The sequence below is a fragment of the Palaemon carinicauda genome, chromosome 16 (genome assembly GCF_036898095.1).
Source record: "Palaemon carinicauda isolate YSFRI2023 chromosome 16, ASM3689809v2, whole genome shotgun sequence".
Taxonomy (NCBI): domain Eukaryota; kingdom Metazoa; phylum Arthropoda; class Malacostraca; order Decapoda; family Palaemonidae; genus Palaemon; species Palaemon carinicauda.
This window is the reverse complement of record NC_090740.1, coordinates 28,225,170-28,250,926: the sequence shown is the minus strand read 5'-3', so window position 1 is coordinate 28,250,926 and position 25,757 is coordinate 28,225,170. Positions and strand designations below refer to the sequence as shown.

At 36.4% G+C, this 25,757-nt stretch overlaps 1 protein-coding gene across 8 annotated transcripts in view; it reads right to left on the bottom strand.

Annotated features, from left to right (window-relative positions):
• mv (lysosomal-trafficking regulator mauve) overlaps positions 1-25,757 on the bottom strand; it is a 388,598-nt gene that overhangs the window by 86,890 nt on the left and 275,951 nt on the right. For 4 of the 8 annotated variants that reach the window (XM_068389706.1, XM_068389704.1, XM_068389709.1 and 1 more), the window contains exons 24-27: positions 25,709-25,757; positions 13,870-14,267; positions 3,924-4,646; positions 885-1,097 (exon numbers count right to left, since the gene is read on the bottom strand). The exon at positions 25,709-25,757 is cut by the window's right edge and continues 116 nt beyond it. In XM_068389706.1, coding sequence (XP_068245807.1) covers positions 885-1,097; positions 3,924-4,646; positions 13,870-14,267; positions 25,709-25,757 — 1,383 coding nt within the window. The remainder of the gene's footprint in view (positions 1-884; positions 1,098-3,923; positions 4,647-13,869; positions 14,268-25,708) is intronic. The other 4 variants (XM_068389710.1, XM_068389708.1, XM_068389705.1 and 1 more) reach the window with 4 other exon arrangements.

Genomic DNA, 25,757 nt, shown 5'->3' with positions numbered 1-25,757 from the left:
TAATCGATGAAATTTTACAGCACTTTTTTCTTCGTATATTAATACCAAATGTCAGTAAACATCCCTTAATGTGGGTCCATAATTTTCTTTCCCTCTAAGCTTCTGTGAAATAAATAATACCTTACCCGAGTCATAAGTTCATACATAAGTAGGGGTTGTTGCATTTCAAAGAAATTGTGTGACCTAAGCAATAACTCAGCAGTAATTGTATTACTGTAAACAAATATAGGGCTTGGGGCACTTCAAAAATATTGAACCAGTTAGATTTGGTATCTTTATGGAATATAACCATATTCTCAGTTTTATTAATTGTGAGTAAAAAGTCAAGGTTAAAATATATAACATTTTTAAATAACTATGTATACCCTGTCTCTAGAAAATCAAGAAATAATGCACAAAGGTCATGTGTTCCCATATATCATAGAAGAGGTGGACTAGCGTTAAGACAAGATGAAATATGATAAGAAGAGAAACCCTACAATAATACAAGAAGCCCAAGAGTAGCATGTGAAATAGAGATAAGAAAAATAAAAACAGCTGAAAAAGTAAAAAAGCCAACAAAACGGGAGAACAAGATTTTGTAACCTTAGGACAGTAGACTCTAATAATGCATTGTTCTGTAGTCTACTATGCTTAATGTGAATTCTCTAATTAAAAATTATATTAATATATGTCACATACAGAAATATGTGAAAATTTCATATAGCTCTCCCTCTCTCTTTGGACCTTAACATAATAATATAAAAGTTGTTACATTTTTACAAATGAGTAAAAGAACAAGTTTACTTTACCAAAAAAATCTATTTTAATAAAATTTATAAAATACTGTATATGGATTTGAATTGTATGATGGTACTGAGTACACATGAGATCTTGAAACTTACTTGACCAGGAAGAGCCAAACTTGGGTCGGAATCTATTGCATAATCATCAAAGGTAAATGGTCGGCCAAGGGCAAGAGAAAATACACCCATGACCAAATGAGATGATGATGATGCGTGCTTGTACAGCTGCTGAGCCACAACCATTGGAGCATGCTGACGCAAATGTAACACGCGGTCCTCATGAGAACATCGTTCTAATATTGTAGTGAATAACTGGAACCGATGAGTAAAAAAGAATTACAAAGATAGTCTATAAATACCAAAGGTTTTAAATAGCAACAATCAAGAGAAAATATTTAGAGATTAAATAAAATCCTGCCTTATTTAAATGAAAACTGCTAAAAATGCATTTCAACCTTGATGTTAGAATTCAACTATACTGAGTTCACTGAAAGCATTGTTGTTTAGAACTAAAAACATCACGTACTTGAAAACACCTGAATCACATAAGATAAAAAATTAAGATTTAACATAAATAATTACCATTTTGTAAAACTTTGAACAGAATACCATTAAAAAAGCCATACTTCAAAAGAAATAATACATTTAAAGAACGAAGTGGACACAAAGTTTTCTTAATCCAAATTTCTTCTCAAAATATTACTCCACAAAAGAATATCCAGCAAATAATCACTAAATACAATTGTATTCCTCTCTAGCATGTTACAGTTTATTAAAATCCTAACTAAATATAAACTGAAATTACATAAGAAAAAATTTCTTCAAGAGATTTAACTTATCATCCTGGTGTATATAGATATTGGGAAGTGTTCAACTGTAATAAAATGCACAATCCAAAAGAATTCGGTTATTAATGCAAATATAAGTAAGTCCTTGAATAAAGGTTTATTTCTATAAATATCAGTCCTTCAATAAAGGTTTATTTCTATGAATATCCCATGATGTTCATATTGCTGCCTCTCCAGAAGCTTAGTTCATTGACATGTACCCCTGAAATTTATTAAAAAACAAATATAATTTTCTTGTAAAGTAATGAGACACCCTAGAAGTTAATGGCAAGAAGCAAAGTGATAGGGCCATCGTGATTTCAGTTTCTCTGTGGTCATCAGTTTAACTATATATGTCCCTCTTCCGGACTGTAATAAGTTTTACAAAGCTTTAAGTTGTCTTCCTCGAGACTTGTTAATAGTTACTGCGCAAGGATAGTTATGTGATTTAAATACAGTTGTGAGGAGTGCAATTAAATTGCTGTTCCTGACAAGGAAAGTATGATTAAAGTTCAAGTACTTATACAATTTACTTTTACTTCAGGAGAAATCCAGATAAGGCAGCCTAGTTTTGATAGTGATGTGTTTTAAAGCTCTCAAGTTATTCAGCTTCCTCCGTTTAATTTCAGAAGGCCAGTGTATCTTTGCTTGTGAGCAGTAATTCTGAGCTTACCCAGCTGGTTGCTAACTCTCAATAACTAGGTGTGGGGTAATACTGTTCAATTCAGTAAGGGCTCTGATTGTTCACAGTTCATTACTGTGTCAAGATCCAATCACAGAGCCTCTACTTCTTTAATTACTATAGATTCTTCAGCAGCGAGACCCCAGGACTCCTTCCGGCATTCCACGTTGCTATTTTAGAAAACTAGACTAAGGTGGAAGCCAAAATTAGCATTCTGGATCCTAACATCCCTCCAATTGCCAAAGTAAGAGCTCACAAGAAACACTGTTTTTTCCCTTTGTGGATGGGGTTTCATATAATATGATTCTATTGGCTTTGATATAGTTGTTGATGTTTCAGCTAAAGCTGATCAATTTCATCAGTCATGTGTTCAACATAGGTTAATGCTGTACACAGTATCAAGTTTGTACCTCATGTAGATTTTAGTAAAATAGTAATTCTTTTGAATAACAGACTGACATGGTTTTTATCAACTTATTTTAGTTTGACTGTAAGTCATACATTTCTTAAGAAGACCACAATATTGAAATGCTTTCTTGTTTGGATTAAAAGAAATTCCTACCTTTTATATTATAAGAAACTTGAGCCATGTTTTCCTCATTTCTACTATATTTCCAGATTATTTTCTTAAATCTATTTAGGGGAGTCTAGAAAATTGTTTTCATGTAGTCAGACTGTTGGGACATTTCATTTTTCATGGAACACAGATTACTCAAGCTAATCCTAATAGGCCCAACTTTCCATGCCTATAAAATGTTTAAACTTGAAGGATGGATGAATACCTCTAATAGCCTACTTATACTATGTAAAGATATACAAAATGCTTCAGTGTGTCTTTGGATCACTAGTGCAAGTATGAACTGAGAACTGGAAACAGCATGACATGGACTTTCACCTCCTTTAACCACATCAGCTAATCTAATTCCATGGGTGGGGAGGCATGCTATCCAAATTTATTCTCATTCACATTTTAAGAATAATTAAGGTCATACATTTTTTAATGAATAGTCCATCCAAACAGCCTGAAATAAGAAAATGGAACAAGAAAATTACAATTGAGTTTTAGTTAATTTAGTTTCGAACATCCCAACAGGGCTTAATTATGAAGTCAGGCTAAAACATAGCTGTTACCTGAAGATGTTCATTTCAATAAAAGACTGACTCAGATGAGATTAGTTAAAAGAACTTTCACTTTTTAAAAATTATATCCTAAGAATTCATTAAATAAATACAACATAAAAGTCATCAGTTCCTTATGCTGATTTTTCAAGGTTTGTAGTAGTTTTAGTTTTAATGCTTTCCATACTTGTTTCGAAAATTTCAAAATGGACAGCATTTTTCAGAGTTGTTTCCTATACATAATTATTCTTCATATTCCTTTATAATGCAGTTTTAAAGGATCAACATCCAAGTAAATAAAAAAAGATTAAAAACTCCTAAACAAAATAATCAGAAAAGGCACAATGAAGAAAATATAACTAAGATAATCTGATCTAACTGCATGCTTTTTTGCCTTAATTATAAAATATTTGAAAAAAAAATTAAAAAATCCCATTTAGTAAATGAGAGCCAGACAATATTACTAGATAACCAGATTATAATAGTGATAAAAATCAAATTCCATTTTACCTTAAAAACTGCTGTACGTATGACTGGGTGAGGGTGATTCATCATTATTTGTGCTTGATCCATATATATGGCTTCTGCTAACAGTGTGTATCGCGTGGATTCATTGGAATATTTTAGAATCATCTGCAGCAACTCTAACAAACCAACAACCACTTGCATAAGAGTTGAAAGCTCTTCACCACTAATGCTTTCCTCCTCCTCGTCACTATCATCTTCCTCAGTTTCCCCAACATCCTCAGTCCATCTAGTGGTTTTTCCAAGACACTTATCAATAACTTCAGTTCTGTCACTTCCTGATGAGTCTGCTGATTGGCTTTCCTGTCTTGGCACCTTTAACATAGAATGTTTGTTATTGACAGTTTTCATTACCTTATCACAACTTTCATCAAGACTACGATCACTACAAACTGCATCCCCAATTTCAACGCTTTCTGAATCAAATTTTTGTTCTAACACATCGACACCGGGAACTACCATGGTGGATAGTCCAGTGGATTTCGCTAGTAAATCCCCATCTACCTGATCTTCCCCCATTTCGACTGGTATTTCTTTCACATCACTAACATCATCATCATCATCTGTAGCATCTGAACTTACTGATGAACTGCTTTCTGGGGTGCTTTTGTCCTTACGTGATGCTCTACTTTTTCTGTAAGACTTGGTTGCCTTTCGAACACCATCTACTTTACCTGGATTTTCGATAATTATCCATTCCGCTGAAATCTGTGAAAAAAGATGAAATCTTATATGAGTTTTATGGGGTTGCTTTGATACAAAACTACTTTGAATTATGATTGTGTCATCATACATACATACATATACCAAGGCACTTCCCCCAATTTTGGTGGGTAGCGGACATCAAACAAATAAAACAAAAAAAGGGGACCTTTCCTCTCTACATTCCTCCCAGCCTGACAAGGGACTCGACCGAGTTCGGCTGGTACTGCTAGGGTGCCACAGCCCACCCTCCCCCCGTTATCCACCACAGACGAAGCTTCATAAAGCCGAATCCCCTACTGCTGCTACCTCCGCGGTCATCCAAGGCACCGGAGGAAGCAGCAGGGCCTACCGGAACTGCGTCACAATCGCTCGCCATTCATTCCTATTTCTAACACGCTCTTTTGCCTCTCTCACATCTATCCTCCTATCACCCAGAGCTTTCTTCACTCCATCCATCCACTTAAACCTTGGCCTTCCTCTTGTACTTCTTCCATCAATTGCATTCATAACCTTCTTTAGCAGACAGCCATTTTCCATTCTCTCACCATGGCCAAACCACCTCAACACATTCATATCCATTCTAGCTGCTAACTCATTTCTTACACCCGTTCATCATAGTAAATTAATTAGGCTAATGATCTGTGAAATAAATTTCCTAATAACAGCATAATCATAGGTAGGAAAGCAGATTGCAGAAGATATTATGGCTGATTATAAACCATATACAGCATACAGGGCAACAATTTGACTGGTGCCCATACAAGTTAAATTTCCAATAAATATTAGAATAAAAAATACATTCTACATATACAGACACAATATTGTAAAAATACATTGGATAAAATTATTATTATCAAAAGGGGAGACTAACCAGCCTAGTGAGTCTGACTTGACTCTTGAAGAGCTGACCTGATTTAATTTGGGAGGGAAAAAATACATATTAAATCTAAGTAATAAAAAAAGCTAGAGATAAAAATTTATGATGAATAGAAATCTAAAGTTTATCTATTAAACCTATACCTTTAATAAATGTTAAAATCTAAAAAGCAGAGAAACGCTTGGATTTCGATACAATATCAGACAAACTTTTCGGACCAAAACCTTCTGTAAATATCTTTGTCCCTTAATAACTCTAAATTTGCGTGAAATATGTCATATGGTTATAATAGTGTTATACTGCACTTGGGAATTATCTCTTGTGGTGTGTATATAAAAATTCCATGGAGCAAACTCTTATGACCTATACATAATCTTGCAAGTATTACCTCCTACTTATGCTCCCTGTGGCCGCGGGGGCATAAAAACAATTAGAATAGCGCCAACGTTATCCCTGCGTGTCGTAAGAGGCTACTAAAAGGGACGGGACGAGGGGGCTGGGAACCCCTCTCCTGTATAAAAATCCTACGAGGCATCAACAAAGAGATGGAACTGGGGGGAGAGTGACTGCTCCCCGCACTCTAGTTTTGGGATGTTTGAATGTGCGTGGATGTAGTACGATAGAGAGTAAAAGATGTGAGATTGGAAGTATGTTTAGAAGCAGAAGGATGGATGTATTGGCCTTGTGTGAGACAAAGATGAAAGGAAAGGGTGAAGTGGTGTTTGGTGAAATGTCTGGTAGAGTGTCTGGGATTGAAAGGGGAAGAGAGAGAGAGGGTGTGGCTTTATTGCTGAGTGAATGGATGACAGGTAAAGTAGTGGAATGGAAGGAGATATCATCTAGGTTAATGTGGGTAAGGGTTAGGCTGGGTAGGGAATGTTGGGCGTTTGTCAGTGCGTATGGGCCAGGTAGTGAGAAAAGTGAAGAAGAGCGGAATGAGTTCTGGAATGAATTAACTAGGTGTGTAGAAGGACTGGGTAGAAGGAATTATGTAGTTGTCATGGGTGACTTAAATGCTAGAGTGGGCGCTGGAGAGGTAGAAGGTGTCATTGGGAAGTATGGCGTACCAGGTGAAAATGAGAGTGGTGACAGACTGGTAGATATGTGTGTTAAACAAGAGATGGTAATAAGTGCTAGCTTTTTTAAAAAGAAAGATAAAAATAAGAATACATGGGTAAGAGTGGCAAATGGAAGAGTAGTAGAAAGGGCATTAATGGATTATGTGTTGATAACTAAAAGAATGTTTGGAAGATTGAAAGACGTGCACGTGTTTAGGGGTATGGCTAACGGTATGTCTGATCATTTTTTGGTGGAAGGAAAATTAGTTGTAGCAAAAGAATGGGGGAATAGAGTAGGTGGATGTAAAAGGGAGCTAGTGAGGGTTGAAGAGCTAATAAAACCGGGGGTAAAAAGTAAATATCAGGAAAGGTTGAAAATGGCATATGACGAGGTGAGAGTAAGAGAAACTGGTAATTTAGAGGAGGACTGGAAGTTAGTAAAAGAAAATTTTGTTGGGATTGCAAGTGATGTATGTGGCAAGAAGGTTGTTGGAGGCAGCATGAGGAAGGGCAGTGAATGGTGGAATGAAGGAGTGAAGGTAAAATTGGAAGAGAAAAAGAGGGCTTTTGAAGAATGGCTGCAGAGTAATAGTATAGAGAAGTATGAAAAATATAGAGAGAAAAATGTGGAAGTAAAGCGCAAGGTACGTGAGGCAAAGAGGGCAGCTGACCTGAGGTGGGGTCAGGGATTGGGTCAGTCATATGAAGAGAATAAGAAGTTTTGGAAAGAAGTGAAGAGAGTAAGGAAGGCTGGCGCAAGAATTGAAGAGACAGTGAAAGATGGAAATGGAAGGTTGTTAAAAGGAGAGGAGGCAAGGAAAAGGTGGGTGGAATATTTTGAAAGTTTACTGAATGTTGAGGATAATAGGGAGGCAGATATAATTGCTGTTCCAGGTGTTGAGGTGCCAGTGATGGGAGATGAGAATGAGAGAGAGATTACAATAGAGGAAGCGTGGAGAGCACTAGATGAAACGAGAGTAGGAAAAGCATCTGGTATGGATGGTGTGAAAGCTGAGGTGTTGAAGGAAGGGGGTGTGACTGTACTTGAATGGTTGGTGAGATTGTTTAATATGTGTTTTGTGTTGTCAATGGTACCAGTAGATTGGGTTTGTGCATGTATTGTACCACTATATAAGGGTAAGGGAGATGTGCATGAGTGTTGTAATTCAAGAGGTATTAGTTTGTTGAGTGTAGTTGGAAAAGTGTATGGTAGAGTAATGATTAACAGGATTAAGGATAAAACAGAGAATGCAATCTTGGAAGTACAGGGTGGTTTTAGAAAAGGTAGGGGTTGTATGAGTCAGATTTTAACAGTTAGGCAGATATGCGAGAAATATTTAGCAAAAGGTAAGGAGGTGTATGTTGCGTTTATGGATCTGGAGAAAGCATATGAGAGAGTTGATAGGGAAGCAATGTGGAATGTGATGAGGTTATATGGAGTTGGTGGAAGGTTGTTGCAAGCAGTGAAAAGTTTCTACAAAGGTAGTAAAGCATGTGTTTGAATAGGAAATGAAGTGAGTGATTGGTTTCCGGTGAGAGTGGGGCTGAGACAGGGATGTGTGATGTCGCCGTGGTTGTTTTACTTGTATGTTGATGGAGTGGTGAGAGAGGTGAAGCTCAAGTGCTTGGACGAGGATTAAAACTGGTAGGCGAGAATGACCATGAATGGGAGGTAAATCAGTTGTTGTTTGCAGATGATACTGTACTGGTAGCAGAAACAGAAGAGAAGCTTGACCGACTAGTGACAGAATTTGGAAGGGTGTGTAAGAGAAGGAAGTCGAAGTTAATGTGGGTAAGAGCAAGGTTATGAGATGTACGAGAAGGGAAGGTGGTGCGAGGTTGAATGTCATGTTGAATGGAGAGTTACTTGAGGAGGTGGATCAGTTTAAGTACTTGGGGTCTGTTGTTGCAGCAAATGGTGGAGTGGAAGCAGATGTACGTCAGAGAGTGAATGAAGGTTGCAAAGTGTTGGGGGCAGTTAAGGGAGAAGTAAAAATAGAGGGTTGGGCATGAATGTAAAGAGAGTTCTATATGAGTAAGTGATTGTACCAACTGTGATGTATGGATCGGAGTTGTGGGGAATGAAAGTGATGGAGAGACAGAAATTGAATGTGTTTGAGATGAAGTATCTAAGGAGTATGGCTGGTGTATCTCGAGTAGATAGGGTTAGGAACGAAGTGGTGAGGGTGAGAACGGGTGTAAGAAATGAGTTAGCAGCTAGAGTGGATATGAATGTGTTGAGGTGGTTTGGCCATGTTGAGAGAATGGAAAATGGCTGTCTGCTAAAGAAGGTGATGAATGCAAGAGTTGATGGGAGAAGTACAAGAGGAAGGCCAAGGTTTGGGCGGATGGATGGTGTGAAGAAAGCTCTGGGTGATAGGAGGATAGATGTGAGAGAGGCAAGAGAGTGTGCTAGAAATAGGAATGAATGGCGAGCGATTGTGACGCAGTTCCGGTAGGCCCTGCTGCTTCCTCCGGTGCCTTAGATGACCGCGGAGGTAGCAGCAGTAGGGGATTCAGCATTATGACGCTTCATCTGTGGTGGATAATGTGGGAGGTTGGGCTGTGGTACCCTAGCAGTACCAGCTGAACTCGGTTGAGTCCCTGGTTAGGCTGGAGGAACATAGAGAGTAGAGGTCCCCTTTTTTGTTTTGTTTCATTTGTTGATGTCGGCTACCCCCCAAAATTGGGGGAAGTGCCTTTGGTATATGTATTACCTCCATCTTTTTATGGACAGTATCTGGCATGATGATTCCCATGGGAAAAGTTTGTTTTTTTCTAATTTATTATTCTGGGATTCATTATTCCACACTGCCATTTTGTTACCATAAAACACTTCATTTCTATGCTGAGTAGTGGTAAATTTATGGCTGATTTAGCAGCATTCTGTTTTTTTTTATCACAAAGCTCCATCAGCCAGAATCCATCATATGTCATTATTTATTCCTTGAGAGTTGAATTTGTTAAGCAGCTCTTTGATTTATAATACGGGCTGGTTGTTCCCTGCATAACTTTTGGGGATTTCTATGGCAGTTCCCGAATCAGAATAAATGACAACATTTTAATGATCCTTCCATCTTCAATTCATTCAACCATTTTAATTGCTAGCAAATTGGCTGATAGCTCAGAATTAAATGCTGATACTTCCATAGGTAATGAGAATAGACTTGTTTTGTCTGTAGATACAGCAATGAAACCAGCACCCATTAAAAATTTAGAGCATCAGTATATACAGCATAGTGAGAACATTTCCTTTGAATATATTCCAATGAATGTTGTTTATGGTGACTGAGTATAATTATATTTCTTTGATTAATAAAAAAAGATAGAAGCATATTCTTGTTCTTTCATAATCAAAGGAGGAAAACCCACAGTTGAATAAGATTCATCCTGATGTTTGTAGTTTGCAATAGCTTATTTGCTCTAATTGAGATTGGAGGCTCATTATTCTTTACAAATAAATCCCTTCGATTAAAAGGCTTCTTTGTTGGAGAATTGGTGGATACGATTTCAAAACGCTTTGTACTGTTACAAAACCCTGATATAAGGACAAAGGTCTTTGGGGAAAATCTATGACTCTACAACAAAGTAGCTGGATATTGCGGTGCAAGTCACAATAACATGTTAAAAGGGACAATTTATTTTAGGTTTTCTCCATAAATTCTTTATAGATGAAATTAATATATTTATTACCGTGCTAGGTGGTTTATCTTCACAGTGATAGGCGGTATATGTTCACCGTGCTAGGCGGTATATCTTAGCAATCAATATTTCCCAACGGTTATACGAGTATAAGCGGATGAGCAACCTGGTGGGGTAACGAGAACTTTGGGTGTGGAGGAAATGCTCCCGTAAATCTCATTGGTCACTGGCAGCTGGGTGACAGATTGGGTTTAAGGCGATAGACAACATGTCTCTTCAGCTTCTACTCTCAATGCCTGATGGATGATCTTACTGGAATCAGTATAGACCGGCAGGGGTCACTTGCCTTAGTTAGATACACACTGCGCATCACAAGGAACTAGCTATGCTTTGATGAATTTAGCCAATGAATCCTCAATGGATTTAGTCAGTATATGGAAAGAGAAAATGACAGAATGGGCCCCTAACCCAGGCCTAGAGGGGTTCTAAGAATCTCCCGGTTTATAAATAAGAAAAATTGAAAATTGGTAATTAGAATATTAGAACCATGAATCAGATTGGGAAGTTACACAAAGTGGAGAATGAATTTATGAAATATAGTTTGGATATCTTGGCCCTTAGTGAAACACATTGTAAGGGGATTGGTAAAGAAATCTTAGACCAACGCATTATATACATCTACTTAGGAAGAAAAGAGGGAGTTGGAAGGGAAGGGGTAAGAATAATGACACCAAAAGCAGCAAAGGTATTAACAGAACGGAGAGCTCTAAATAGTAGATTATTACTTGCAAAGTTTAAATTAAAGCAGTGCAATATGAGTATTATAGTTTGCTATGCACCAACAAATGATTCCCCTGAAGGAAGGAAAGATGAATACTATGATGAACTGTAGAGTGTAATAGATGAGATCCCAGAGAGAGAGAGATATATAAAAAATTCCAGTGACTTCAATGCTTAAGTTGGAAGGAATAATCAAGGTTTAGAGAAAGTGATGGGTGTTGAGGGTCTTGGCAAAGTTGCAAATGAAAATGGAACACATTTTATAAGTTTTTGTTCAACAATCTTGTAATTGAAGGTACTTTTTTCCAGCATAAGAACATCCACAAGTATACATGGACTTCACCATGTGGAAATTACAAAAATCAAATAGATCACAGAGCCATTAATAAAGAAAGGAGGACACCAAGAAATGTAAGAAGCTATAGAGATGTAGATATTGGTAATGATTACCAGTTCCTCATTGCCACACTGAAGTTGAACCAGAGAGCACACAACAGAAATGTGTATAGAATGCCTAGGTTTGATACCACTAAACTTATAGAAGATGAGCACAGAAACATTTGCTATTGAATGTAGGAATCAATTTGCAGTCTTAAAAACTTTAAGAGATGGAGAGCAGACAGTCAATGAAGAATGGTGTGAAATTAAGAACAAATATCAGTCAGTTGGTATTGATGTTTTGGGCCATGCAGTTACAAGGAGAAACCATAGATATCAAATGATACTTGGGATACTATAAAAATGAGACAAAGACAGAAATTGATTGTTGAAAGTTTTCGAGGAAGTAATGAAAATTACAAGGTAGAACATGCTAAGTATTCCAGTATTGATAGTGAGGTCAAAAGAAAAGTCAGGAATTACTGGAGAGAATAATTAGGGAGGAAAGCAGATGAGGCTGACAAAGCTATGAATTCAGGGAGTGGCTATGGTGTAAGAGTTACTCTTAGAATTACTTATGAAATCTCTATTAGCAGAAAAAAAAGCTCATACCCATCAAAAAGAGAGATGAGTCTGTTATAACAACAGAAGAGGAAGAAAGGCAACGTTGGATGGAATACTTTAGCGAGGCCATGAATAGGGGATATGGAGGAAATTATTTGATTGACATACCTGAAGCTGATGAAGACCTTGATGTGCCCATGAATGAATTCAGTGTGTTTGAAGTCAAAGCTATTATTAAAAAACTCAAGAGGTGGAAAGCCCCGGGATACGATGGAATAACTGCCGAGATGATTTTGGCTGGAAATGAAGTAACTCCCACAATACTTACAAGATTATTTTATAGAATGTGGCGTGAAGAGGCGAAACCTAATGAATGGGAGCTAGGAGTGTTGGTAAAATTGGCAAAAGAATATCAGGCTGACTGCAATAATTACAGAGGCATAACACTTAATAAATTGTCATGAAAATATATACTATGCTCATTCTAAAGAGACAAGAGAGAAAAATTTATGAAAAGCTGAGAGATGAACAAGCAGGATTTTGAAAAGGTAGAAGTTGTTCTGACCAAATTTTCCTTTTAAGACTTGTACAGCTATGTGTAAAATAAAGAAATCCCCTTTCAGTGGCTTTTGTGGACTAAGAAAAAGTCAAATGCCTTTGATAGTGTGCACCAGCCAATTTTGTAGAGAGTCCAGAATTTATATGGAATTCTTCTTAAATATGTAAATTTGATTAAGACTATTCATGACCATAGCAAGTGCAAAGTTAATATTAATGGAGTCCAATCAAATTAATTTCCAGTGAACAGTTTTGCACTCCAAGGGAATGTGTTGTCACCTATGTTGTTTATATTCCTCATGGATTTTGTAATACATAGAACAGTTGGGGATGGCAGAGAAGGATTGGACTGGATTGGTAACAGGAAATTGGAAGACCTAGAGTATGCTGATCATGCTGTCCTTATTAGAAAAACACAACAGGACTTGCAAAGCTTGCTTACCAAAATGCATGAAATATCACATGAGGTTAGGCTCAAGATAAATAGAAGAAAGACAAAGATGATGACAGCAGAATATGCAATGGAAGATGAAATATCATTGGAAGGAGAAAGGATTAATGAGGTAGAATCATTTAAATATGTAGGAACTATGATCACTAATACAAGGTCTTTAGAATTTGAGTTTAATGAAAGACTGAAAAAAGCAAATCACACAATGGCTAGGTTAAGTAAAATTTGGAAATCAAATTGCTTGAAATAACATAAAAATCAAGCTATATAATAGTTTAGTGAGATCGGTGTTACTGTATGAACAAGAGTCGTAGTTTAACAATGAAACAATATGCAACAGATTTTGTAAATTTGAGAACAAAGCCCTCAGAAGAATATTGGGAGTTGAATGGCAGGACAGGATTAGAAATGAAACTATATTAGAGACTACTCAAGCGCCATATGTGGATGAGATCATGGCGATGGGTAGTTGGAGATGGTTTGGGTATGCTCTTCACACTCCCCAAGAAAAGATTAGTTACCCAAAAGTTTAACTGGATTCCACATGGCACTAGAAGAGTTGAAAGACCCAGGCCTATATGGCTGAGGACTATGAAGTGCGAAGTAGATGATGAATGGAGACGTATTGATTTAAAAGTTCAAGATAGAGATAACCGGCGAAATGTAACCGAGGCCCTTTGCGTTAATAGCGTAGGAGGAGGAGATGATGATGATAACTACTAAAGAGTACTAATTACACTATACAAAAAACGAGAAGATAAAATAACATGATGTACAATAGATAATCTTCCACAAAATCTAGCTACAACAGTCTTATAAATTGCCAATTCAACTACATTAGCTGTATTTAAGAATACTATACACACGAGTACTTTTACATAAATGCAATAAAAATACTGAAAATGACAATAAATTTACCATTTCATGCAAAATCACCTGAGCAGGAAATATTGTCTGTTTCATTCCAGCTTCCACATTATGTTCTGTGTCAGTTAGTTCTTTTTCATCAGTTTCACATTGTTCCTTGTCAGACTGTCCCTTTTCAAATGAATTCTTGTCACAATGATTTTCAACCGTACATACTTCCTCTGCATCTGTCTTAGCTTCAATAGGCTGCAATGTAATTTCATCTTTATCAGAATTTTGATCAATATTTCTAGCACATGTGCTCACAGACTCTGCAGCAGAAGGATCACCTTTCTTTACCTCTCTCTTCTCCACTTCTTCCGCAGAAGCACCGCCTTTACGTGAACGCAACGGACAATGTCGCTCTCCAATCTGAGCAGCCAAATCAACCCCAACTGCCACCATGGACCCTGAATTAAATGAAGAAACTTGTAATATAATTATCTGTTTTGCCTGAGTTTTATTCACTTGACAATACATGTTCCACTGTTATTAAGGACTTCCTCATCCAAAATAGTTAAATGTTTGCACACATTGCAAAAAGGATAAAATAAATATGACATAGAAATACCGTATCAAAATGCATTGTTTGGTGAACACTTTCAAAATAAAAATCCTAACCTTATTATCTTTACAGAAAAAAATATCTAAAAACTTGTAGCAGAATCTATCATAAAAAACTTACCAAACCTCCTTACTACTTGGCATGATAAATTAAAATAGCTAAAACTAACATAAAAAAAAGATTTTAAAATATTATAAGAATGCAAAACAATTGAAAGCATATACAAACTTAAAAGCATGAAATAGTGTATAAATACTGCACAGCAAGAAAATTTCATAGGAAACAATGGAATTTTAATGATAAAATTTATTTCTATACTCACCAGATATTCCTTTGGTGTTCATTCTATTCATCGTCTTTGATACAGATTATTGGAACACAGTCCTTGTGGAATTTGGTAAACAATTTAGAGGGCCTTGAAAACCCTTTGTTTATAAGAATATGATGGACAGTCTCCATGTGGTTTTTGTAGCATATATGGATATGGATGAATCACCTCCAAAATTGGTTGTCTGAGAAGATTGGTTCCGTAAGCCAATCTTCTCAAGACACTCCGACAACAGAGGTCATGAATCTGTGAACCCTCTCTTTGGGGCCAAACCGGTGCTAACGGCTTCATCCTACTGCTTATAAATTCTAAGCTTGCTTATCATCTGCTGAATCATGGAGAGCAGTGAAAAAGCTTAAAGATCCATATTTAACCAGTTTGGTAATATAGCATCTATCTTCCATGTTAATAGATCCAGAACTGGTGAACAAAATTAATCCCTATGTCCACATAGATAGCATTTATTCATTTTTGCCACAGAACACTTATTTCCTCATATTTAGAAGTTTTATTCCAATTCTGATTATTCTGTCATAAAATATAACCCTTTTGAAAACAAATTTATGGTCTAGCTCGGACATTAAAGCGCTAAAGCAATTTTAAAATTTTTTGTTTTCATTTTTTAGCTATCAGCCATAACCTTGATTCTGGGAGTACCCAAATGTGCAAAATATTGCAGTCATCAAAGATACAATACTATACTGAATTCTATACAATGACAAATTAGGTCAGTAAGAGTGGCAACTGGGTAACCATGGCTTCAGCAGGTACACCAAATTCTTAAACAGGAGAACAACAATTTTATGTCTTCCTAGAAACACAGAAAAAAGCAATTTTGTATGTGTATCAACACAAGTCTTAGCAAACAGAATTACGGACAATTCTGCTGTAAAAACAGACACTACTGTACATAATGCAAAAAAAAGTTAGTTTTTCTATTTGTGAATACCGTAATGTGGCTAATCCTATAAAATAGGGAGATTTTATCCCCAATTAGTATTTTGTGAAGTGCAGACATTACATTAAATTCTATGTCCTAACAAGGAATGAGTTTCCTGAATGAATGTGTACAAGTGTTTGTATTTTATGAATCATACTGGAAGGAAAAGGCATTGACATAAGAATGGTTATACTTACATTGCACAGCTTTGGTAAGTAAATTTGTTCTGTTGAAAAATGGTGGACGATTGTTCGTAAAAAAATTACTCGTCAAATCCTTTACTGGTAAGTGAGCCTTTTACTTGTATCTTTATTGTACTAGTTCCTATACAGTATCACAGAGTATAAAAATGATTGAGTCATCATTTTATTTAGAAAAATTATTTAAAGATGATATGGAAGCTATAGTGCATATTCAGAGTTTATTTTAACATGAAACTAAAGATTTTAAACCCGCTTTTGTAGAGGATTCTTTCATATAACTCCAATAATCTATCAGTTAGAAAAACTACATTATACTATAACATCAGAGGTGACTGTCTAACACCTTATGTTGATAGAGATAAATTTTTCTATAATAAAATTAACTTTTCATCTGTCTATGCAGAATAAGTACTAGGTGCTGATATGAGCATCTAAGATTAATCCACATAATACAAAGCTGTGACTCATGACCATTAAATTGTAATTTCAGAATCTATCTTCCATTTCTTATTACAAAACATGTGAGAGAGAATTAGGATCATAATCAACCAGCAATAAATCCCTTGAAAAACCCTCAAAGACCTTCAGAGTAATTCCAGAAGACCTCCTCTATCAATCTGAGCAAGTCAATGCAGTGAGAGAACTGAAAAGAGAAGTGTTCATGGGTTACCCACACTCGAATAATCGCCATCAACTACAGATTAACTCGAATACTTCACTAAAAGAATGGGCTTATTACAAGAAAATAAAACAGGAAGTTTTTTTAAGTTTTAGGGTAGACACCAGCATTTACTAACTTTGTGAGTAAGCACTATGAACACCAGGGAAAATCAATAAAAATAATCAAGCAAGATGAGGCACCAAGAAACCAGCTGGTTAAGGAATACATTGTACTGTAAATATGTACAGTAAATATTTAAAAAAGTTGTGTGCTTTTACTGTACGTATATTATAAAGAAAAAAGTAGAGAAGGCTAACTACTTCATCATTAAGGCTGGAATTTAGATTTTGCAAATCAAACTTAAGATTCTTGGATTTGGAGTTTCACCATTATCATTATTATTATTACTAGCCAAGCTAAAACCCTAGTTGGAAAAGCAAGATGCTATAAGCCCAGGGGCTCCAACAGGGAAAAATAGCCCACTCAGGAAAGGAAATAAGGAAATAAATAAATGATGATGATGAATTAAAAATATATCATTCTAAAAAACAGTAACAGCGTCAAAACAGATATGTCCTATATAAACTATTAACAATGTCAAAAACATATATGTCATATATAAACAATAAAAAGACTCATGTCAGCCTGGTCTGGTCACCATAAAACATTTGCTCCAACTTTGAACTTTTATAGTTCTACTGATTCAACTACCACATTAGAAAGATCATTCCACAACTTGGTAACAGCTGTAATAAAACTTCTAGAATACTGTGTAGTATTGAGCCTCATGATGGAGAAGGCCTGGCTATTAAAATTAACTGCCTGCTTAGTATTACGAACAGGATAGAATTGCCCAGGGAGATCTGAATGTAAAAGATAGTCAAGAGTTATCAAAAATCTTATGCAACATCCATAATGAACTAATTGAATGACGGTGCCAAAGATTAACATCTAGATCAGGAATAAGAAATATAATAGACCGTAAGTTTCTGTCCAACAAATTAAGATGAGAATCAGCAGCTGAGCACCAGACAGGAGAACAATACTCAAAACAAGGTAGAATGAAAGAATTAAAACACTTATTCAGAATAGATTAATCACCAAAAATCTTGTAAGACTTTCTCAATAAGCCAATTTTTTGTGCAATTGAAGAAGACACAGACCTAATGTGTTTCTTAAAAGTAAATTTGCTGTCGAGAATCACACCTAAAATTTTAAAAGAGTCATACAAATCTAAAGAAACATTATCAATACTGAGATCCGGATGTTGATGAGCCACCGTCCTTGACCTACTTACAATCATACTTTGAGCTTTGTTAGGATTCAACTTCATACCCCATAATTTGCACCATGCACTAATTTTGGCTAAATCTCTATTAAGGGATTCACCAACCCCAGATCTACATTCAGTGGATGGAATTGATGCAAAGAGAGCAGCATCATCTGCATATTCAACAAGCTTGTTTTCTAGGCCAAACCACATGTCATGTGTACAGTGGTACCTCTACATACGAATTTAATTCGTTCCACAACCAACTTCGGATGTAGAAAATGATCGGATGTAGAAACGAATTTTCCCATAAGAATACATGGTAATTCATTTAATTCGTTACTCAGCCTAAAAACCCATAATAAATCCTTAATAAATGGCTACACATAATTACACATAACAATAACATAACTGCATAATATGAAAGAAGCATGTAAAAAAGATAATTATAAAGAAATAATAAATAAAAAATTTGTTTTATTGCCACTTTACCTTAGAGACAGGCCAACGCAGGTGTAGGATTTGCTACGCCAGGAGACGGACGATCGGCGAGAAGGTAGACATGGTGTTAACATGTTCTTTAAATAAATACTCTCTCTCTCTCTCTCTCTCTCTCTCTCTCTCTCTCTCTCTCTCTCTCTCTCTCTCTCTCTCTCTCTCTCTCTCTCTCTCTCAGAAAAAACTAATAGACGTCTCTAACACTAACAGTGAAGAAGAACAAGAGTCTCTCTCTCTCTCTCTCTCTCTCTCTCTCTCTCTCTCTCTCTCTCTCTCTCTCTCTCTTGTTCTTCTTCACTGTTAGTGTTAGAGACGTCTATTAATTTTTTCTGAGAGAGAGAGAGAGAGAGAGAGAGAGAGAGAGAGAGAGAGAGAGAGAGAGAGATTAAACAAAAATGAGAGATTAAACAAAAATGTGTTGTGTACATATGATTTTAACAGCGTTAACGAGTTGAAAGACAGTTAAATGTAACTAAAAAAACAATATCAGCGAATCTGAATTCCTTTATTAACTAAAACAAATATTGATACAAACACACTCGTGTGCGTATGCGCAAACACACACACACGCACGAGGAGACACGATCAGCGAGGAGGTAGAGATGGTGACTGCGATAACATACCGTAACTTACACTACGGAAATTTTAATCTAACTTAGCTTATTTATTTTTTTATCATTTTCATATTTCATATTTTTTACATCTTTTTTCTTTTGATTTTTTATTTTCATCACTTCAGTGACGAGTTACGGTATGTTATCGCAGTCACCATCTCTACCTCCTGCCCGACCGTCTCTCTTACTGCGTAGCAATTTTTGCACATGTGTGTGTGTTTGTGCATACGCACACGAGTGTGTTTGTATCAATATTTGTTTTAGTTAATAAAGGAATTCATATTAGCTGTTGTTACTTTCTTAGTTACATTTAATTGTTTTTCAACTCGTTGACGCTGTTAAAAATCATATGTACTCTAAACACATTTTTGTTTAATCTCTCTCTCTCTCTCTCTCTCTCTCTCTCTCTCTCTCTCTCTCTCTCTCTCTCTCTCTCTCTCTCTCTCGGAAAAAAATAATAGACGTATCTAACACTATAACAGCGAAGAAGAACGAGAGAGAGAGAGAGAGAGAGAGAGAGAGAGAGAGAGATTTTATTTAAAGAACATGTTAATGCTATGTTTAGAGAGAAACAGAAAGAGAGAGAAGTCTTATTTAAAAGAGCTTGTTAATGCTATCATGGTTTTCTTTGCTTCACTTTTTTCTTTCTTTCTGTTCATCACGCTGGCCCTTCTCACAAATGATCGTTGCCAACAATCTCTTTGTCCTTTATCCCTATCAACAAAAGGCGTTCTATCTCTTCCAGGGTATTGCTACGATGCCTTGTAATAATGGTGAACCCCTTTGATGGTTATTTGCTTTAATGGCTGCCTTCAGCTTGATGATCCTCGAGATCATAGGCCTATTCCGGCCATATTGTTTAGCCATACAGTATCACTCACATGCACACTGCTCTCATGTTTTTCTATAATTTTTTGCTTCAATTCTAATGAAAGAATTGCCTTCTTCCTGTACTGAAACTTGGCTTCTTAGGCACCAGGATTATAGGTAAAATCAAAAAGGAAATGTGAGAAAAGGAAGAAAATAAGCACTGTTAATAACAGACCAAACAGAAGACAACCACACGATACACACAAGAATAGAGAACTGAGCACTCGACGCTCAGTGGCGTATTGTTTACTTCGTGTGTCGAAATAAAATTCGGGTGTAGAGTAAAAAATTTGCTCAAATTTTACTTCGGATGTTGGAAAATTCGGATGTAGATACGTTCGTGTGTAGAGGTTCCACTGTATATAGTATGAAAAGTAATGGGTCAAGAACACTACCCTGTGGAACACCAGATATCACATTCCTATACTCACCATGGTGCCCATCAAACAACTCTTTGAGATCTATTACTTAAAAAATCAATATCAATGCTAAGAAACGACCCACCCACTCCCAACTGTTTGAGTTTGAAAACAAGGGACTCATAATTAACACGGTCAAAGCCAGCACTAAAATCAAGGCCAATCATACGAACTTCATGACCACAATCAAGGGATTTCTGTACAGCATTGGAGATTGTAAGAAGGGCATCACATGCTCCAAGGCCTTTTCGAAAACCAAATTGCAAACTAGGGACTAGATGATTTCCTTCAGCAAACGTATTAAGACGTTTTGCCAGAAGACGTTCAAAGACTTGAGATAATACGGGAGTTATGGAAATTGGGCGGTAATCAGTGGGACTTGAGCTACCACAAACACATTTATATAGAGGAGTAACATTACCAATTCTCCAACAAGTGCTAAAAGCTCCTCTTCTTGCTAACTTACACAAAATAACAGATAACTTTGGAGCTAAGAAATCTGCTGTCTTTATAAAAAACAAAGGAAAAATACCATTTTGGTCTACACCTCCATAAGCATCAAGGTCCATCAACAGAGCTTTAATCTCGTAAGATCGAAAAGCTAAACTAGTTAGTTTAGCCTCAGGAAAACGGGGATGAGGAAGTTCGAGTTTTTCATTACTCTGTTTACTGTCAAAAACATCAGCCCAAAAGGGTTGCCTTTTCCTTTGGACAGTGAGTGACTGAGCCATCTGGTTTAAATAAAGGAGGAACTGTTGCATCTACACCAAAGAGTGCAGATTTAAGGGTAGACCACCATTTATGTTCCTGAGTTGTACCAGAATGGGTTTCTTTTATGGTAAAATTGTACTCCTTTTCAGTTGAGGCATAGATTCTCTGAGAAAAAGCTCGAAGCTGAGTATAGTTGTTTCAGGTCAAATCTGATCTGTTACCCTTCCAAAGGTGATAGGTCTCCTGCTTCTCCAAATAAGCACGTCTACAATCATCATTGAACCACGGTTTGTCCTTCACTCGGTACCTTAGCACACGAGAAGGGATACGCCTATCAATTATGTTGACTAGATTCTCATTCAAAGGGACAACAGGATCTACACTACTATATAATTGTGACCAATTCAAGCACAAAAGATCATGCAAAATCCCATTCCAGTCTGCTTGGGATTTCATATAAATTTTAAAAGATATGATATATCAAAGACAGGCTGCTCAGTCTTCACTACTAATGAAATCAAGGCATGATCAGATGGCCCGACTGGAAAACCAACCTTACTAGTTATAACGCCAGGGGAGTCAGAGTATACGAGGTCCAAGCAATTACCAGACCTGTGAGTAGCTTCATTTATGATTTGCTCACAGCCTGATTCAGAGGCAAAGTCTATAGCTCTTAAGCCATCGCGATCGGTAGGAGAAATAGAACCTAACCACTCCCTATGGCGAGCATTAAAATCACCAACAAAGACAAAAGAAGCCTTTCTATCATCTTCTTGTATCTTAGCCATAATGGTAAGAAGACAATCTAAGATAAAATCATCCATGTCTGGATTCCGATAGATCGAACACAAATAAAAGTTGTTATGCCTGCCACAAACTTTTATTACCTGAATCTCATGACATCCACATTGATAGCAGGACTTATGAGAAGCAGGGTACTCGGTCCTAATATATACCGCCATTCCCCTGGCCCTAGGGATGGCATCACGTTTCAACATTATTGGCTTCTTAAAACCAGTTATAAGGAGCTCAGATGAGTGCCTCATATTAGAAACCAAAGTTTCTGAGCACAAAAGAATATCATTATGTCTGGACGCAACTGTAAGGTCTTGGATATTTGCATGAAGACCACGAATATTGCAATACAGAAGATAACATTGATGAAATCCCGGATTTTGCTCAATGTCTCCACACAGCATAAGAATTAATAGAAATAAAAAAAGACATCATACTTAACAACTAGATTAACAAGAATTATAACAAAAACAATATGTACAGAATTATAAATAAAGTGATTGATGATACCCATAGACTATAGTAAAAAGTCGGAAAAACTGGTCAACATGGAGGAGCCAATACACCATGCAAGTCTAAATACCCTCTAAGATAGCCACTTCAACTGAAGGGAGGACAGTAAGGATGGTTTTGAGAAGAAAAAGAATCAGAAAAAGGAAAAAACAACCTCTTGATAAACCACCAGGCATCCATGGCCCTTCTATTAAGCCTACCAAACACACCATTTCAAAAAAACAAGAGGAAGAAAAAAAATAATAAGATAGAATAGTGTGCCCGAGTGTACCTTCAAGCAAGAGAACTCTAACCCAAGACAGTGGAAGACCATGGTACAGAGGCTATGGCACTACCCAAGACTAGAGAACAATGGTTAATTTTGGAGTATCCTTCTCCTAGAAGAGCTGATTACCTTAGCTAAAGAGTCTTGAAGAAGTGTTAAGTATCTCATTTTTGTCAGGTGTATGAGGAAAGACGAGAATATGTAAAGAATAGGCCAGACTATTCTGTGTATGTGTAGTAAAAGCAAAAATAAGCCGTGACCAGAGAGAGGGATCCAATGCATTACTGTCTGGCCAGTCAAAGGATCCAATACCTCTCTAGTGGTAGTATCTCAACCTTTGACCTTAAGGCTTAAAGGTTTAAAGGCCGCTCATGAATGACAGAGGCAAGGGACAGTGACATTGGCCTATCAAGCATGACAATGCCCTAGAGACTGACCGTATATGCATATGATCAGTGCCCAAGCCCCTCTCCACCCAAGCTAGGTGCAAGGAGGGCCAGGCAATGGCTGCTGATGACTCAGCAGATAGACCTATAGGCTCTCCCAAATGCCCCATCCTTAACTCACAGGGATGGTGAGATTGCAGGGACCAAATAAACTAACGAGTTTGAGTGGGACTCGTTCCCCAGTCTGGCGTTCACCAGTCAGGGATGTTACCACATCGGTCACCACAACTCTAAAGACAAGAGTTTTATTTTAGCACCTAAAAGGGTTGATATGTCAAGTTAAAATTTAACTGAAATGACAATAATGCATCAGAGATTAACTAGATGATACTTAAATTTGCTAAAACTATTCAATACTTCTTTGTTTCCGCTTGAAATATTTGAATTCACTATGTTTTTGCTTCAATGTACAGTATACCTAAAATTATAGGATTTCTGTCTTCCCTTGAACCTTGGATTATATTTGCTTCACAGTTTTTGTTCCAACTTTAATTGGAACTCCTTAAAATGTTATCTATTCACATCACTAGAAGCCACTAAAGGATCTGAAGCCCAGCAATTTTGATAAGAAAACCAGGATTCTTTCAGAGAATGTTTAGTGAATAAAGACTTGATACACTATTGTGCTGCAACCGTAAACAATTCCAAAGTAAAATTTCAGCAAAAATTAAGAGATATAACTGCATTTTTGGTATTATGAGTCTAGCCTTCAAGTCTTTCATTAAACTTGGATAGAATTCTTTGTGAGCTCTGTGACCAAACTTTTAACAAAATATACCATTGTATTTTTGGACAGAGAATGATTTAGAACTGATCCCACAAAACAAGTTAGGAACAATGCCTTTTATGTCATTAGTTTTGTCCAAATAATACTAAGATGCAATTACTTGATATAGAAATCTAAATGAGTAAAATCTCATTTATGATGCAATGGTGAAAAAAAAAAATTAACAAAATCTTTTATTTCTATATTCACCTGTTATTCATATTGCTTCTTCTCTAAAAGCTCAGTTTATTGAAATTTACCACTAAAAATGTATAAAAAAAATTACTTTTTACCCTTCCTAAGATAAATGGCCCAAATAAAGTAATGACAAAGCAGACATAACGGCACTTCCTGAAGGATAGGGATCCCTATGTAATGGACCCTCCCAAAGGATAGTAATGTATTTGAGAAACTTTTTATCATGATAAAAAGTTTCCCAAATACAAATAATCCATTATAGTATTTGTCTTTTTTACAGCCAGACTCATTAGGGTAATAAAAACATGGGGGTTAAATATTACCCCACTGAGTAAACCTGTGATGAGCAAGTGGCAAAGCTTGTAAGCGAACAGAAAAGCACTGTTATCCAGAGTGATCACATGATGCAACTGACCAGCTGAGCCGATACATCACCAATAACAATAAAATTTAGGAGAATCTACAATACGAAAAGCCATCTCTACAACTAAAATTACATTAAAAGCGCTTACTTTAGCAAGAGGAGGGATTAAAGGATCCAGCTACCAAATTAGGTTTTTTCCTCACAATTTAGGCGTCATATAGAGTGACTATGCATGCAGAAATTTATGGATTAATCTGCAGAATGACTAAAGTAATTAAAGAATTTGAGACTCTACGAGAGGAGCTCGACTTTGTAAGACACTGTGAACAATCAAGAACCATTTTTGAAGGAACACTATGTAATTATGACCACTAAGGAAGTTAGGGTAGTGTAAGGTACCCGGTATGCAACCCAGATTCACCAACCACAAGAGGTTTGTTGGCCTTCTGAGAATAAAAAAGATAATTAAAAGAGGAAATTAAATCAAGTTAAAACCCTAAAAGGTTCATCACTAACTTGGCTGGTAAGTGAGCATTGGCTGTCATATGGTTCTCAACTCTGCAATGAACAACTATTCTCTATGTAATTCCCTTCAATCAAAATTTACTTTACTCAGCTGTTATGAGAATGAACAGCAGCCATCCTGTTTATAAGGAAGAAGGTTTACCACTTAGCCGAAAATACTCTCCAGTTCCATAAACATTAACTTGAAACACATTCCCTGATAAGAACCATGAGATATCTTACTACTCGCAACAGTTATTTTAAATCCAGCGCTTTCCCAGTGCAGAGATGCTATCTAATCAAGAACATAAGATAACCTAAGATGCAATAAACGCTTATCATAATCTGGAAGAGGATGTCTTAAAGAGCAACTGTGACAGAGAAATTGAACGTGTAACTTATAGCGCGCTACTTATCATGAACCACTAGATTGTTACATTAGTTTACTGGAGACAGGTATCTTTTAAAAGGAAATAAAATGGGAATATTTTTGATAAATTGCTGGGGTAAATGTCGATACACAGAGCTTCTGGAGAAAAGCAATATGAACATCAGGGGAGGTTCATAAAAATATATATGTTTTTTCTAATCATTGTTCTTGGTCCTATGATACAGGGAGGCATCAAGCAGCAATATGAAAACTATAACATTGAAAGATTGTTTATAAATGAATGATTATAGAGAGAAAATATTGTAAAACACTACGCAACACAATTTCTCATAGTAAGTGTTCAAGAATTGAGCATCTAAAAACCATCTATAAACCTATTTGACATTACTATACATAAGTATAAGTATGAATAATAAAAAAAAAAATAAGTAAAGTAAGGTCACACAGTAGACTTTATCAAGTTGAAAAATAATTCCAGCTCACGATAAAAGTACCTTTAATAGAATGGGAAAATCTATAGAGGCTCTTACCTGTTCTACCACCTTTTTTTGGCTGAACTATTGGGAGATAATATGCTGT